Raw genomic sequence first — 15510 nt, 5'->3', positions numbered from 1 at the left:
GGAAACAGATGGGGAAACAGTGGAAACAGTGTCAGACTTTATTTTTCTGGGCTCCAAAATCACTGCAGATGGTGACTGCAGCCATGAAATTAAAAGACGCTTACTCCTTGGAAGGAAAGTTATGACCAACCTAGATAGCATATTCAAAAGCAGAGACATTACTTTGCCAACAAAGGTCCGTCTAGTCAAGGCTATGGTTTTTCCAGTGGTCATGTATGGATGTGAGAGTTGGACTGTGAAGAAAGCTGAGCGCCGAAGAATTGATGCTTTTGAACTGTGGTGTTGGAGAAGACTCTTGAGAGTCCCTTGGACTGCAAGGAGATCCAACCAGTCCATTCTGAAGGAGATCAGCCCTGGGTGTTCATTGGAAGCACTGATGTTGAAGCTGAGACTCCAGTACTTTGGCCACCTCATGCGAAGAGTTGACTCATTGGAAAAGACTCTGGTGCTGGGAGGGATCGGGGTCAGGAGGAGAAGAGGGACGACAGAGGATGAGATGGCTGGATGGCATCACTGACTCGATGGACGTGAGTCTGAGTGAACTCCGGGAGTTGGTGATGGACAGGGAGGCCTGGAGTGCTGTGATTCATGGGGTCACAAAGAATCGGACACAACTGAGCGACTGAACTGGAACTGGAACTGAAAGGAAATTTCTGTGATGATGGAAATGTTTCACTACCATAGTGGATAGTAGTCGCTAATGACATATGGCTACTGAGCACAAGAAGGGCAGCTAACATGACTGAATTTTAAATTTAATTTAATTTAAACAGCGATGTGCACCCTGTGGCCACCCTACTACAGGGCAGGGCTTCTTTCTCTGTCCACCCTTTTCATGTTATAGAGCTTTGCCTGTGGTCCTCTTCTCAGCTTATCCATTCTCTTCCCATTAGTATCTCCCTGCTAAGTGCTTCCACACCTATATAAGCAGCCAATTTTTTTCCCCCTCAACATATCTCTATCTTCAATTACTCACTTTTTCACCTGCAAGTACTGTAAGGCACCCAAATGCAACATCTGCAAAACCGAACGTATCGCTTCAGGCAGTCTGCTCCCAGCGCAGGCCGCCCCTACTCAGGTAACGGTGCTACGGCTATCGTGGTCCCGAGACAAACACAGGCATTTATTTTAGATTACTCGCTTTCCTTCCTCCCTTTTTTCTAAAAAATCACCTTCTCAATCTCCTCTCCACCTCTCACGAGTGCTCATTAAATCTGACCCCTGGCTTCTACTGCCACTGCTCTAAGCCAAAAATGCTATATAGTGGATCTAATTGAAAGAGCAATGGAGTCTAGTGTTTTGCTTCAAGCAAGATGTAAAATATAAGATAACTGGGAAATCTTTTATATTTGTTAGAAAAAAAGAACACAAAAAAGTGACATGATAGGAAACTAACCTGCCTTGTAAGGAAGAAGGGAGAAAATTACAATCTCATAATCTGTGTTTAAAGCAGCCTTTTAGAAACAAACACAATATATTAATATTCTAAATTCTATTTGTAATGAATAAAAATAAAGTGGATACTGCCTTTAAAAATCTTAATTTTTGTTACTGGGTTACACTTGGTGAAAAGATCAATTGCTCATTCACTCTTTTAACAAAAGTGAAATTTTAATTCAAATATCACTTAGTATCCTCATAGGCTCACTAATCATGCATGGTTCTCTGCTCCATATACCAAAACGACAGCAAAAACTCCCCACAGGCACCAAAGGGCAGGGCCAGGGAAAGTTTCTCAGTATGCAATAATCAGAATCTCTTAGAAGCCATGTATTTTGACATCTGTCAAACCAAACACGAGATAGAGGAAAGCCATCTTTCCTATTAAGCGTTTGACTTTTTGCTTCTGGACCACCAAGAACAGAGTAATATATCCTCTACCATGCTCATGAGGCTCTAGAAGTGCTCCAGGCAGTTCAATGACCTGTAGGACTATTTAAAACATCCTATGAAGGAAGACCGAGAAAAATCAGTACCAGTGTTGGTATTTCCACTCTGACGCTTATAAAAGAACTTTGGCCAGTGCATAATGCAGTCCACACAGTAAAATACGTAATAAATTTAAAACAACAATAATAATAGCAATAAGAATACTAGTAATAATCCTACGATAAACATAAGTTCAAAAGGAAAATGGCCCTGCGGAGTCTGAAATGTGTAATTGTTCCACTATTTTTTCATTTTTTTTGTTGACAAATAATCTTTTCTTTTTCTTTTTTCTCTGCAGTTCTTACCTAGCTGGGCACTTCACCGCACGACTGTTGGTTGATGTCATGAAAGTCGCGTCAATCAACGCTGCAGCCCACAGACTGGGCGGTCTCCAGGATTTCCTTAATGGTTCCAGAGAATACTCTAGCTGTTAAAGACTGATGCCACATCTGTCAGGCAATGTTGACAAGCTCATCAAAAGTGTTATTTCCACTGTGCTTAATGTTTTTCTGCTTCTGTCTTTGTACTTGAGGGCTTTGATGATCAGGGCAGAAGCAGAAGGTATCACCTCAATCTGGGGCTGTCTGTTCTGAATGGTCGGTTTCTCTGTAATCCTCAGGCCCTTCCTATCAGTGGTTGCCTTGGTGATGTCACCACCAATCCTTTTTGGAGACAGAGCCAGAGGACCGATCTTGGGAGCCAGGGCATACGCTGCGCCTACTTCCCCACTGGTGCACCTCAGATACACAACTCTGATTTCGCTGGGGTCTAAGTTAGGTGGCATGGTGGGGTCAGCTGGCGTCAGATGAACCTGCATTGGGGACGACTGAAGAAAGGTGCGTCTTTGCCTCCTGCAAGCCGAGAGCTCCACTACGTTCTGATGAGAACTTTACGTGAGGCCTGTCCCTCAGTGAATTTCTGAGGCTTCTCCTAAAACTACTGGTAGTTCATCTGGAAATGTTTTCCCAAACTAGCACTGTTTCAAGACATCAAGATTCTTCAATTATTACAAAAATAGCAGATATATTCACTGGTGCCCTGGTCTTTCAACATCTTTTGTCCTCATTTCAAAGAAAATGATGCCTGATCATGACCTCTTAAGAATATAACTTTCTAATATCAACCATGGCACTAATAAGTCCCACAGAACAGATAAACATTTGTTGCTAAGAATTTCTGATAGTATTTTTGGAATGTCATTTCATAACTGTATTGATTAATAAATTTTGAATTAATAAATTTATTTGGCTTTTTCAGTTGCCAAAAAGATCTTGATATTATCCTGGAGAAAATCATCTGAATGAAAAAATCAAGTGAACATAATTCAGGTAAAAAGAAGATAGTTAAACCGACCACAAACTCAATCAGTCAACAGGTTAAAACCGAATCCTCCTAAAACTGAGTTTTTGTCTGGTTAAAAGATGAGTTGGTTGCTTTAAAATAGAACAACTTTTAATCTTTCAAAACAGTTAAATATTATTAGAAAAATAATATCTTATATTTTAAAAATTTAATCTGATGTCATTTTTCTTTATTAATTATAAAAGTTACAAAAAGGCAACAATAAATTTTCAAAAATAATAAAAATAAGCCAATGTTAATGGAAGTGGCTGCACTAAAGTCTGCAGAACTCTAACGCTAATTCCGAGGAAGACTAAACGATAAGGGATTTAGAAAGCACGTGATGTGATGGGGAAACGCTAGAGAAATTAGAAACCTTCAGTGCAGACTTCTTCCTCCCATCTTAGCTTTCTTTCTTTCTCCATACTGAACATACACTGCCCATTACCATCACATTTAGATCCCACCCAGCTTCCAGGTCCAGTTGAAGTTCCACTTTCTTCAAAGCCTTCCCTGATCTTCCCAGCTAGAAATGATATCTCCCTACACTGAATTTCTATGGACTCTTGTAATACTTATGATTATTCTATTACATTTTCAAATATGTTCTCTATAAGAGAAATTTCTTGAGAACAAGTTAATATCTTATTCAATTTTAGTGATTCTACTGAGTACAGTATAGAGTCTTACACACAGGAGAGAAAACAAAAGGAACATGGTACAGAAGACAGGAGGATGTCTCTGTCACTTCACAGATATTTGTCTACTGATATGCGTGACTCTTCTTGTCAAGGAACTAAACATCTAAGCCTCAGTCCCTGATCTACAGAAAGAAAAAATAATGCCTCATATGGTGGTTATAAGGATTAAATGAGGTAATCTACACAAGTGTTTAACATACTTAATGAACGTGATACTTAATGAATGACAATCATTATTACATTACTAGTAATACTTAAGAATGACAGCCACTGTTATATTACTTTATAATAAATTATCATATTTATAATACTTTATAATAAATCTATATACTTTATAATATATGTACTAATAAATACTTTATAATAGATCAATTAAAAAAAAAAAAAACTATACAGTCCTGGAATTCTCCAGGCCAGAATACTGGAGTGGGTAGCCTATCCTTTCTCTAGTGGATCTTCCCAACCCAGGAATCCAAGTGGGGTCTCCTGCATTGCAGGCAGATTCTTTACCAACTGAGCTATGAGGGAAGTCCTTTATAATAAATCACTTTATAATAAATGTCAAACGATGAAAACTTAGACTAGGGCAATGACTTCTAGGAAAGCTTTCATTTTTAAAAAATGAGAAAAATCATTTTAATCTGTGTTATTGCTAAGGGCAGAATTCAAGAGTATAGACAACACAGTTATAAAACAGCAGAACAGGATGCATTAAAAACTGTTCCCTGTCAAAGGATGAGTCCAAGCTCAGGGTAGATGAACATTTGCCAGAAATACTGATGAAAGAAATCTGCTCTCTGATTAAAAAGTGAGCAAGGCTTAACATTTGTCTAATAATTTTTACATTAAAGAAAATGCCTTGGTTTTTCTTACTGAAGTTTATAAAACGTTATACAACTTCTGGTCTCCAACTGTCATCTAAAATATAGTTAATCAGATTTAATTTAGGATAAAGTACTCTGGCAGGCACATTTTAATCCCAGAAGCTGTGAATAGTTACCTTACATGGTAAAAAAGATTTTGCAGACTGGATCAGGTCAAGGGTCTTTAGATGGGGGTGTTATGCTTAATTATCTGGGTGGACCCAGTGTAACCACAAAATGGTCTTTGTAAGAGACAGAGGAAGGCAGGAGAGTCAGAGAAAATGTGGTTAAGAGGAGCAGCAGTGAGAGAGAGAGGAAGACAGGCAGATGGACCTAAAGACACTTTACTTCTGGCTCTGAAGATGGAGGAAGAGGTCATAAACCAAGGAACACAGGTAGCCTATAGAAGCTATTAGAAGAGAGAAGGAAATAAATTCTCTCCTTGGAGCTTCTGGAAGGAATGCAGCTTAGGACTTCTGACCTCCAAAGCCATAATAAAATCATGCTGCTTTACCCAGCAATTTCACAATTAGTTATATATTCCAAAGAACTACGTACACTGGTGCACAATTCACAATGGAAACAACCCAAGCATCCATAAACAGATGAATGGGTAAACAAAATGTGATGTAAACATACAACTATATACTGTACAACACAGAGGAACTTGAAAATATACTAAGTGAAATAAATCAGACACAAAAGAACATATTGCATAATTCCACTTAAGTAAAGTATCTAGAATAGGCAAATTCAGAGACAGAAAACAGATTGGAGGTTACCAAAGGCTTGGAGAAAGAAGTAGTTACTGTTTCCCCTAGGGGAAGCATCCTTTCCAGCATCCTGGTACAGAAGGCTGTGTTATAGGAAATATCATTACTACTCCCTCTTATCCAGATGGGTACTTTATTGAAATGATATTATTTGGAAAAATACAATCTTACATTTTCTTCACTTCTGATCTTGGACTTCTTGAGCTAGGCTATGGAAGGTCATATACTCCTGTTGGCTAGATTAAGCCATACATCTACTCTCTTTAATTTGACCTCAAGAAGCTTATTAATATTTTTTTAATCAATCCCTTAAAGGTAACTATGTCAAAATTCACTGCTGCTGCTGCTAAGTTGCTTCAGTCGTGTCCGACTCTGTGCGACCCCATAGACTGCAGCACACCAGGCTCCCCCGTCCCTGGGATTCTCCAGGCAAGAACACTGGAGTGGGTTGCCATTTCCTTCTCCAAAGCATGAAAGTGAAAAGTGAAAGGGAAGTCGCTCAGTTGTGTCCGACTCTTAGCGACCCCATGGACTGCAGCCCACCAGGCTCCTCCATCCATGGGATTTTCCAGGCAAGAGTACTGGAGCGGGGTGCCCTCAAATCTATCTCATTCAAAATCTTTGAGGCAGTATGAGATAATAAAAGGCTCAAGATCTTTGCAATCAAAAATTACTAAATAGTTCTGAATGTATTTCCCTTATCTGTAAAATAGGCATAACACTACTTACTTTTATTAATTATTATATAAAGTATATACAATAAAGCAGCTAGCCATGTACATATACTAAGAATTCAACCAACGGTAAATGCTGCCATTATTATTACTCTTATCCCTGTCTTCCTCTCAGATGAAAATGAAATTTTTTCATCCTCTCAGATGAAAAATGAGAAAAATGGAGAAATCTAATGTAAATTATTCCTCATTTTCCATCTCCCTTCCACCTCAATATTCCGTCACTGTCTGATTTGACCTTCTTCTCCTCAATATTAAAAGGGTGTATCTTTTTCTATTTTCAAAGTTAACCCGCTATTCTGTACTTCTGATCCTACCTCCTTCTCCTACCTCAGTTCTCTCAGTTGTTTTTCTTTAACTTCTTTCTCTCTGGTGGCTCATTCCACCTGGCCTATGAAATATCACCATGGCACTTTTCTATACCTCCTCTTGAATTACCATAATCTACCCTGAATCTGTCACCTGCACATCTGTCTCATCTCTAATGGATTGCTAACTCTTCAAAGACTGAAGCGGTCTCATTTATTTGTACTAACATCTTTTAATAACACCAAGTATAATATTATTATTATACATACAGGATAGGCACATACTTAATAATAAATTAATAAACCTAAACAACAGATTTTCTGTGAACATGTAAGGGCTATTTGACAAAAGTACATTGTCAGACTTAGCTGCTCAACCTAAATACATCACTCTGGCTGGAGAAAGGCAAAGAAGTACCGTCTCAACATAATCTTAAATACTCTTATAATACATTCTTTTAAAATGTCACAAATCAAAAACTATTTTTTCCTGACATGTTTAAAATTGTAGTAATCTATACAAAAGTATTCTGAATCCAGAAAATGTGAAACTTCAGTTTTATTATAATGCTGAGTTCTTTTCCACTGAAAATTTTACTTGTTATTCACAAACTAACAAAATCCAAGAATCCATGTATTCTTTACAATTAATCTCCAGGCTTGATTGTTATATTTTTAAACAAAAATCAATTTATAAGCATGTAATTATTGGAATAAACTATAATTTTATTTTATTATTTTTTGTTTTTTGGCTGTGCCACACAGCATGTAGGATCTTAGTTCTGCAACCAGGGACTGAACCCACACCCCCTACAGTGGAAGTATGCAGTCTTAACCACTGGACACCAGTGAAGTACCAATAAACTGTAATTTTAAACTCAATGTATCAGACATGGTAATTTACTACGCAAACTGGAACTCAAATGTATTTTTATGTTCCTGAGCTAACTACCTGACATCAGTGGGTGACGCTAACAACACAGTGACAGACATTCACCATTGAAAAAACAGACTTTCAAGGTTATCCTCAAGTGAATATATATGCTTCAGTCAACATACAGAAAGTGTGAGTCATCAAGCTTCAGAGTTAAGATCATCTCATGTTTGATCCAGCTTCTATTATTATTGCATTAGCACTAATTCTTGAGAAAAAAGAATACAAATTTCCCCTATTTTGTAAAATCAACCATTACTGCTGGTGATGGAAATAAAAAAAAGTCTAAGAAAGCACCACCCACAAAATCAGTTTTAGAGTCATTAAAAAGTAAAATATCTAAATTCATACTGCTCAGCTCTATGGTAGGAATGAGTCTACCAAGCACTCCATCCATCTTAAAACAGGGCAAGAAATTCATGAGACTGTTTCAGGAAATGTTTCAGCTAGAATTTATCTTACATACCTCTATAAATGGTTTTAGACCTGAAATATATACACAAAGTGTTGCTTAAATTTTCAGTTTTATTTTACTACAATCACAGGAGGAACCATATGCAGGGCATGAAACATATGTCTGGTATAAACCCTGACCCTGCCTTTATTTCCTGGCTGGCTTTATGCCTCAATTTCCTACCCCTTGAAATAATACCTAACTTGCAGGGCTCTCATAAGAACTCAAGTTAAACCGGGTAATGCATATAGTGCTTAAGATTTCTAAAAACATGTCATCAGCGTTTTATTAAATGTGGTACTCAATAAATGGTAGCTACTGAAACTTCTATTACAGTGATGGATTCCCAAGGAATCCCATACAGTGAACATTCGCAGTGTTATCCAATCATTCTGGGTCTGTTTCCCTTCTTTAAGAAATGCAGACTCATCTTTGAATCTGTTCTTTCAGCATAGGTGTCCTGCTCATTCTCTTCTAGCATCTTAATGGTATCAACTGCCTTATTTCTCTCTGCAAACAAGTCCCACACCTAAGTGAGGTGGCCAAATACTGGCAGAGGGACTGCAGCTACAAAAAAAAAAAAAAAGCAAGATGGAACCCAAACAGGAGATACAAAGGAAACTGGTTGACACTTCAGACAGAGCAGAATGCTGCCCTTCCCTTCTCGGGATGTATTTACCACAGTCTATCTGGTTAGCCTCAGGGTAACTTGAGAAACATGTTAAATACAACAGGAAACCTCACTGCTCAGTTTCATATAAAGAAGCAGGTATGTTTTAAAGATTAAAAGATTAACAAGTATCTCCAGGTACAGAAAAATTTTAAATGAAAGAAATATAGGCAGGAAGCTCCTATACTGGTTCAACTCATCTACTTCACTGCTCAGTTTCATATAAAGAAGCAGGTATGTTTTAAAGATTAAAAGATTAACAAGTATCTCCTGGTATAGAAAAATTTTAAATGAAAGAAATATAGGCAGGAAGCTCCTATACTGGTTCAACTCATCTACTTCAAATTAAAAGGTGCTGTAGCTAGGAGGGGTGGAAAACAAAGACAGTTTCCAAGAGGGACTCTCATTTTTACTGTGTCCTATGTGTGGGTGTGTGCTAAGTTGCTTCAGTCGTGTCTGACTCTGTGAGCCTCTGGACCATAGCCCACCAGGCTTCTCTGTCCACGGGATTCTCCAGGGCAAAATGCTGGAGTGGGTTGTCATGCCCTCCTCCGGGGGATCTTCCTGATCCAGGAATTGAACCTGAGTCTCCTACACTGGCAGGCAGTGGGCTTCCCTGGTGGCTCAGACATTAAGGAGTCTGCCTGCAATGCGGGAGCCCCAGTTCAATCCCTGGGTCAGGAAGATCCCCTGGAGAAGGAAATGGCAACCCACTCCAGTACTCTTGCCTGGAAAATCCAATGGATGAAGAAGCCTGGCAGGCTACAGTCCATGGGGTTGTAAAGAGTTGGATGTGACTGAGTGACTTCACGTCACTTCTTAACCACTAATGCCAACTGGGAAGTCCTACTATCTCCCATAGTTAGGCTTTTTTAAAAAAATAGGCATTTTAAAAATGACAAGTCAAAGAGGCAACCCTCTGTGCAAGTAAAAAACCTAGTGAAACTATTACTTTCTGGGTATCCCTTCTTAAATGGTTGTATATTTATAATTTATGCCTTTACTAGAAACTGGGGAAGTCCCTGTACCATCTCTGGCAGATAAAGATACACAGTCAGATATCAGGAGTCAAGAGTATGGGCTGTGGAGACAATCTATCCTTTACAGTCTCACCTCCTCCCAAGGGGGGGGGTCTCAGTTTCCTCATTTTTATGATATTAATTATCTCCGGATAAAGGGTTTAATCAAGTATAAATTTTTTTCTAAAAAATATCAATTAAAAGGATATATTAAGAACAGATATGTTTTTATCTACTTATATTAATATTATTTCAATACAATTTATACTAAATGTGGATAAGATTTCCTATCTTGATTAATACCCATGACAGGAACAACTTTTTACTGAAAGGTTACTGTATAGCTGCCAAAATGTTTAATACATTTCCTGTAGTACTCACAATGACCTGTGAAATTTATTATCCCCATTTTATAGGTGAACAAATTAAGTCTCAAAAAGATTGGGAAACTGCCTAAAGTCACAAAGCTAGTAAGCTACTAATAATTCATACTCAGAACTAACTGACCCACAGGATTATTCTCTCAACTACTCTACAGTTTCTCTGAAAAAGATTAAACAATCTGCAGAAGTTACATAATCTTAAGTAAATACAGTCCCAGTTCCTGCAAATACTAACTTATATTTGACAACTCAATACTCACATTGGTTTTTATTCACCGCTTTTAGCCCTATTACATTTAAGTAAAAGGCTGGATCTGAGAACCATCTCTTACCTGTGTTGCTATCTCCACTCTCCATAGATGGTTTACCGGTTTCTGATGGATTGTTCATTCTTGAGTCTGAAATAAATTAGAGGAGATTTTTTAAAACTTGGGGATGTGGTTAGATAGGCAAAAATTGTGGCAAACGAAAAGGTTAAGAATACTGACTAACGTTACAGCCATAAAGTTCAAGGAGAGATGGTGTCAAAACTAAAACATTGCAAACTGTAATAAAATTTCATCTGAAAGAAATTTAAGATTTCCTTAACTCTGAAATGATCCACAAATAAATCATCTTTTAAAGAAATATAAGATTCTTCCAACAGAGATAACAGAAATCTAACCTGAAAAATTATGAGAGTATAATATGAAAAAGAGGAAAATGATTTATAATATGAAGCATAAAGTATATTACAGAAACAAAATTGGGGTGGGAGGGGGAGAAGTATACCTCACAAAGTAAAATATGTTATTCCCAAATAGTTTCTTTTTTCATAAGTAAAGATATTCATTAATTATAACCTAAATAAGCTACTGGTAATCTTGATAACAGACTGGACAATAACTCAACAGAATAAAAAGAAAACATGTCTAAGAAAAATAACTCCATATTTACTCTCCATGCCCCCCAAAACAAACTAAACATGCATCAAAGTGAAAATATACCAAATTCACACAATTATACAAGAAGCGGACTACAAGGCATAACAGCTACAGCTAATTACAAAATTAAGTCACAGTCATACTCACTTAAAAATGATACTGCTTTGATATCCTAAATGGACACTTTCACAGTAATAAGTTTTCATCAAGCAATATTAATTATCTTAGAAGATATGCAAGAGGGAAAACAAGAACAAGTGCACTTTATTCCTACCTCTAAATTATACTTTTATATATCTTATTCTATTTCTCTTGTGAGCTGAAACTTAGCATATTTATAATCAAATAAGTTTACTATCAAGCAAGTTCTAACTTTTCTGCCCATCAGGTTAAGAACCATTTAACTATCATCACTAGTAGAGAATAATACTTAAACTGTATTTATTTAGATCTTTGACTCAAGAGCCCATTTTGTCATCTGTTTAAATGTTTAACTAGAAAATCAAAATAATCGTTAGTAGTCCCAATCACGTTGCCCTTAGTTATTTTATCCACAGGCATAACTGGTAAGAATCAAGAATCCTCCCATAAATTTCATTTCCAATCTGGAAGCTGTGCAATGGCTTTTCTAAAACAGTTTTTGAAACCAATGCTTGCCTTAGGGCTTAAGCAGTTCTAACATATCTTTGTTTTGTTCTTCACATGTTCAGAGTTCAAATTTGTTAAGTCTGCAGTCATAAATGAAGGCAGTTCTATAACTTCCTTCCCAGACCCATCCAGAAAAATGTAAATATCATCTGAAAGCATACCAAGTTTTGAAAGCAACAGGTGTACAACTTAGTAAATATCAGCTTTCTGAATGACTTAACCAAAATCTTATGAACGTCAACAAAAGTCACAATAAATCTAATAGAATATACTAATAAAGCATACATGCTGCTCAATGCTTCCTTTATAATATATTTTAAAACAAAATGGGAAAAAATGAACTAGCTTACATTCATCAGAAGGGTAACAATTTTTTCCCACAAACCATAAAAACAAAGCTGTAGGCACAGTTCTTAACAAGTCATGGTCTTGTATAATTCATATCTTGGTTTCCACATGTATAAATTAAAAATTATCTCACAGATATTCTATGTGAATCTTCTATGCATTTTCTATTAAACTCTCAAGAGTTTAATACACGTACACAAAAATAAATAAAACCAAATTCTGACTAACTATACAACTATGAATGTTGTACACTGGAATGAAGTGGAAAAATGTTTAAATGATATTAACTGTGAACTGAAAATAACAGAATTTCTAATTCTAAAATATAATGCCAAAAATATTCAAAAAGGCACTGTCCTTTCTTGAGTTCCCAACTTAGTAGACGTAAAAGAGTAAATACAAGTAAGTCTGATTTATGTTTGAAGCTTTTTTTTCTCTCTAGGCACACTAAACTGACTCTGTGAGTCCAAAACACAATCTACTGGTTGCTCTTGGACTCAGTTCTTGACATCAGTTTGTTATTTTAGTCATTCACCCTTTTTCATAGTGGTTCTATCAATGCTGTGTAAGTATTACTACTATCTTGGGTTTAGACCATGCCTTCTGCCTAAAAATTCAAACATCTTCAGATCTCTTATTTTATTAAGAGCAACTGCAAAGGTGTTAGGGACAGCCTCCATTTTTCAAGTGGGAAAAATTACATACAGGAAAAAAAAATAATCCAGGGTTCATAACATCACTTGGAGATGTGACCAGAGTAACCCAAAGAGGTTTCAACAGTTCTTCATATAAACAGAAAAAACTCAGCCCAAAAATACGGTCACTATAGTCACAGTACATCTAAAAACCAAAGTGCTTCAGTCTATTTTAAACCTTAATCAAAGACAGTTTATATATTCAAGCCACACATTTCTCTCCCCAAATCTTATTGTTCTTTAGGAAAAAACTACAAACACACTTTCCAGCACTTAAAAATTGTTTCCTGAAGAACAGAGTTGATTTTTAAAAATAAAAAAGGCTAGTATTAATCAAAATTTGAAAACAGTTAACAGTTTCTAAAATCTGGAAATTGATCAGCAGTCCTACTGCAGTTAACCATTCCCACTACCTTCTGCATTAGGATTTATGGGAACAACTATGTACTACGGCTCCATCTTATTTTTCACCAGGCGGTTTTGGTTTTTAGATAAAATATTCATATTCAGTATGCAAAACATTTTTACTAATATGTACATATTATGGAGGTACACTTTATATCTTGTTTCAGATTTAGACTGTTGTTTTAGAACAATATGAAATGCTCTCAACAGAAATTTCCAAAAAGCAAAAATGTCCTCCATTCAAGTAGAACTCTAAATCCACACTATTTACTGAAAATCTCCTCTGAACCAGAAGAGCTAGTGGTAGGGAGGAACTTACTGTAAATTCAAGCAGGCTTATGCTTTGCAAATGCTCTCCTCCTTCCCAGCTCAGTCCACTTCTCCCCCCTCCCACAAGTTGGTTGCATATGCGATTAAGTATTGATGCATAGTCAACCCTACACACACTATTTCCATATTAAAGCTTATAAGAAAGAACTGTGCTGGTACCCACCTAGGACATAGTCACTGCAGTCCAGCATTGCTGTGAAATCTTCTAGAAGTTCAGACAGTCCAAAGCAAGGAAGAAACAGGTAGCGGTTTGGTGTGGGAGAAAGAAGGTACTACTATTTCTAAATCTACACTATATTCTTTAGAGAACAAGGGTGGGAGGTGGAAAGTGGATTAGGGGGAGAAGCAAAATACAACTTCAGTTACACCATAGCAATCTTCAACTGAATAAGGAAACTTCAGTTGCTCAGAGTAGTTTTAGTCTCTCTTACCAGCTAGGACTGACATTGTCAAGGCAACTGAAGCATGAAAAGTTCCCCTTTTTGTAATAAAATAGAAACAAAGATTGCAGCTGGCAGTTTCCATAATGAAGCTTAATCAGTATGCGCGTGATTAGGGCCTTATGCAAATCTCTCCTCGTTAGCACAGCAGCCAGCACTTTGAAGTCCACGAACAATTCATTTACAGAATACACTGAAAGCACCCCCTGCATAATTTAAATCATTGCATAAATATTTATCAGTCTATTTGCATATTAATTGGCAGTGCATGAAGGGAAAAATTATCTCCTGAGTGCCAGCATAATAATTAGGAGGATAAAATGAGATTTCTTCCAATGGTCTGGCTTCTTGGACCTAACTTAAGATAGTACTGAGGGAGAGGGGAGGGACAGGAGACAGTGTTCTGTTAAAATGCCACTGAAATGACACGTACAAATTAGAAACAACTCTACAGACTTAAGCACCTTTAATCTTATTCCTGCTGGCAACAATGACTTCAGTAATAAGAGGATTTGCAAAAAGCTTTCGACACAATCCAAATAATCCCAAGGAAACAATTAGCAAGGTAGAAGCAGAACACAGGGCTGTCAAGATGGTGCTAGCCTGCTGATAGAGAATTTTCCAAATATTAACATACACTGTCAGGGGAAAGTCCTACTTTAAAACAAGGAACCAACAAATATATGGAAGCAATGCAGCATCTATAAAATTATCTTCATGAGTATGAAAACTCATTAGCTACAATTTCTTTTATACTATCAAATTAATCAAATAGATTAATGAATGTCACCTATCACAAAATATCCTTCCTCCATCAAAATCAATCTAAAGTGTATGACAATTTGTTATTTACAATATCTATCATCAAAAAATGTGTCATTAAATTGTGGAATTACTTAGTGTTTTCCAGTAAATTTCACTTAATGGATATGCATCTATAAACTTAAAATACTTACAAAAAATATATTTATTCAATTTAAAATGAATTTACAAGGTAAAACATCAATCCCAAATTTTTTAGGCATTACCTTATGACAACATTTTAATGTAATCATTAGACAGTTTGAGAGATTTCTAAAAACCCATGAGATAGGCATTACTATTCCTTTTTAAAAATAAGGAAACTGAGGGACAGCTTTAGAGCTGAAGTATTTTACCTAATGTTACACGAATAATTTGGAGTCAGGATTTAAAACCAGATTTTGCTGACATTAAAACTTGAGCACCTGGCCACTATAATACCTAGGTACAAATTATACATTTAGGGAACTGGTAGACACAGAGGGCCTGAATCAAGCAGCAGACTAAAACAGTTTATTTTCAGCATAGTAAGGAAACCAATAATTGGTGACAATGACTTTGTGTTTAAAAGTCAAGTGTGTGTGGGCACACAGAAGAGTGCACTAGGTTTGAGAGTTCTTAACGGTATTATTTCATTAATAATTGCTTTTATTCACAACTCATCTTCAAGCATGCCAAGTGTCTGATTCTTAAAAGTATGTATATACCTTTCCCTAACATTAAGGGTGAAATGAAACAATATGCATATGAGGAAATGAAATATAAGATTTCTCTAAGGGATATTCAAAAGATTTCCCTGCAAGTCAACAAC

At 36.6% G+C, this 15510-nt stretch overlaps 1 protein-coding gene and 1 pseudogene across 6 annotated transcripts in view; both read right to left on the bottom strand.

The window, feature by feature from the left end:
• Positions 1-15510, bottom strand: part of POU2F1 (POU class 2 homeobox 1) — a 214757-nt gene that overhangs the window by 86176 nt on the left and 113071 nt on the right. For 3 of the 6 annotated variants that reach the window (XM_070366820.1, XM_070366832.1, XM_070366825.1), the window contains exon 2: positions 10442-10507. In XM_070366820.1, coding sequence (XP_070222921.1) covers positions 10442-10499 — 58 coding nt within the window. In that variant the 5' untranslated portion in view covers positions 10500-10507. Of the gene's footprint in view, positions 1-10441; positions 10508-13621; positions 13706-15510 lie in introns of those variants that run through there. The other 3 variants (XM_070366839.1, XM_070366812.1, XM_070366805.1) reach the window with 2 other exon arrangements.
• Positions 2231-2835, bottom strand: LOC102272912 (large ribosomal subunit protein uL11-like; annotated as a pseudogene).

This window comes from Bos mutus, chromosome 3, assembly GCF_027580195.1.
Source record: "Bos mutus isolate GX-2022 chromosome 3, NWIPB_WYAK_1.1, whole genome shotgun sequence".
In the NCBI taxonomy this organism is placed as follows: domain Eukaryota; kingdom Metazoa; phylum Chordata; class Mammalia; order Artiodactyla; family Bovidae; genus Bos; species Bos mutus.
The sequence above is the reverse complement of the archived record's forward strand: the minus strand, read 5'-3'. Positions and strand labels throughout refer to the sequence as shown.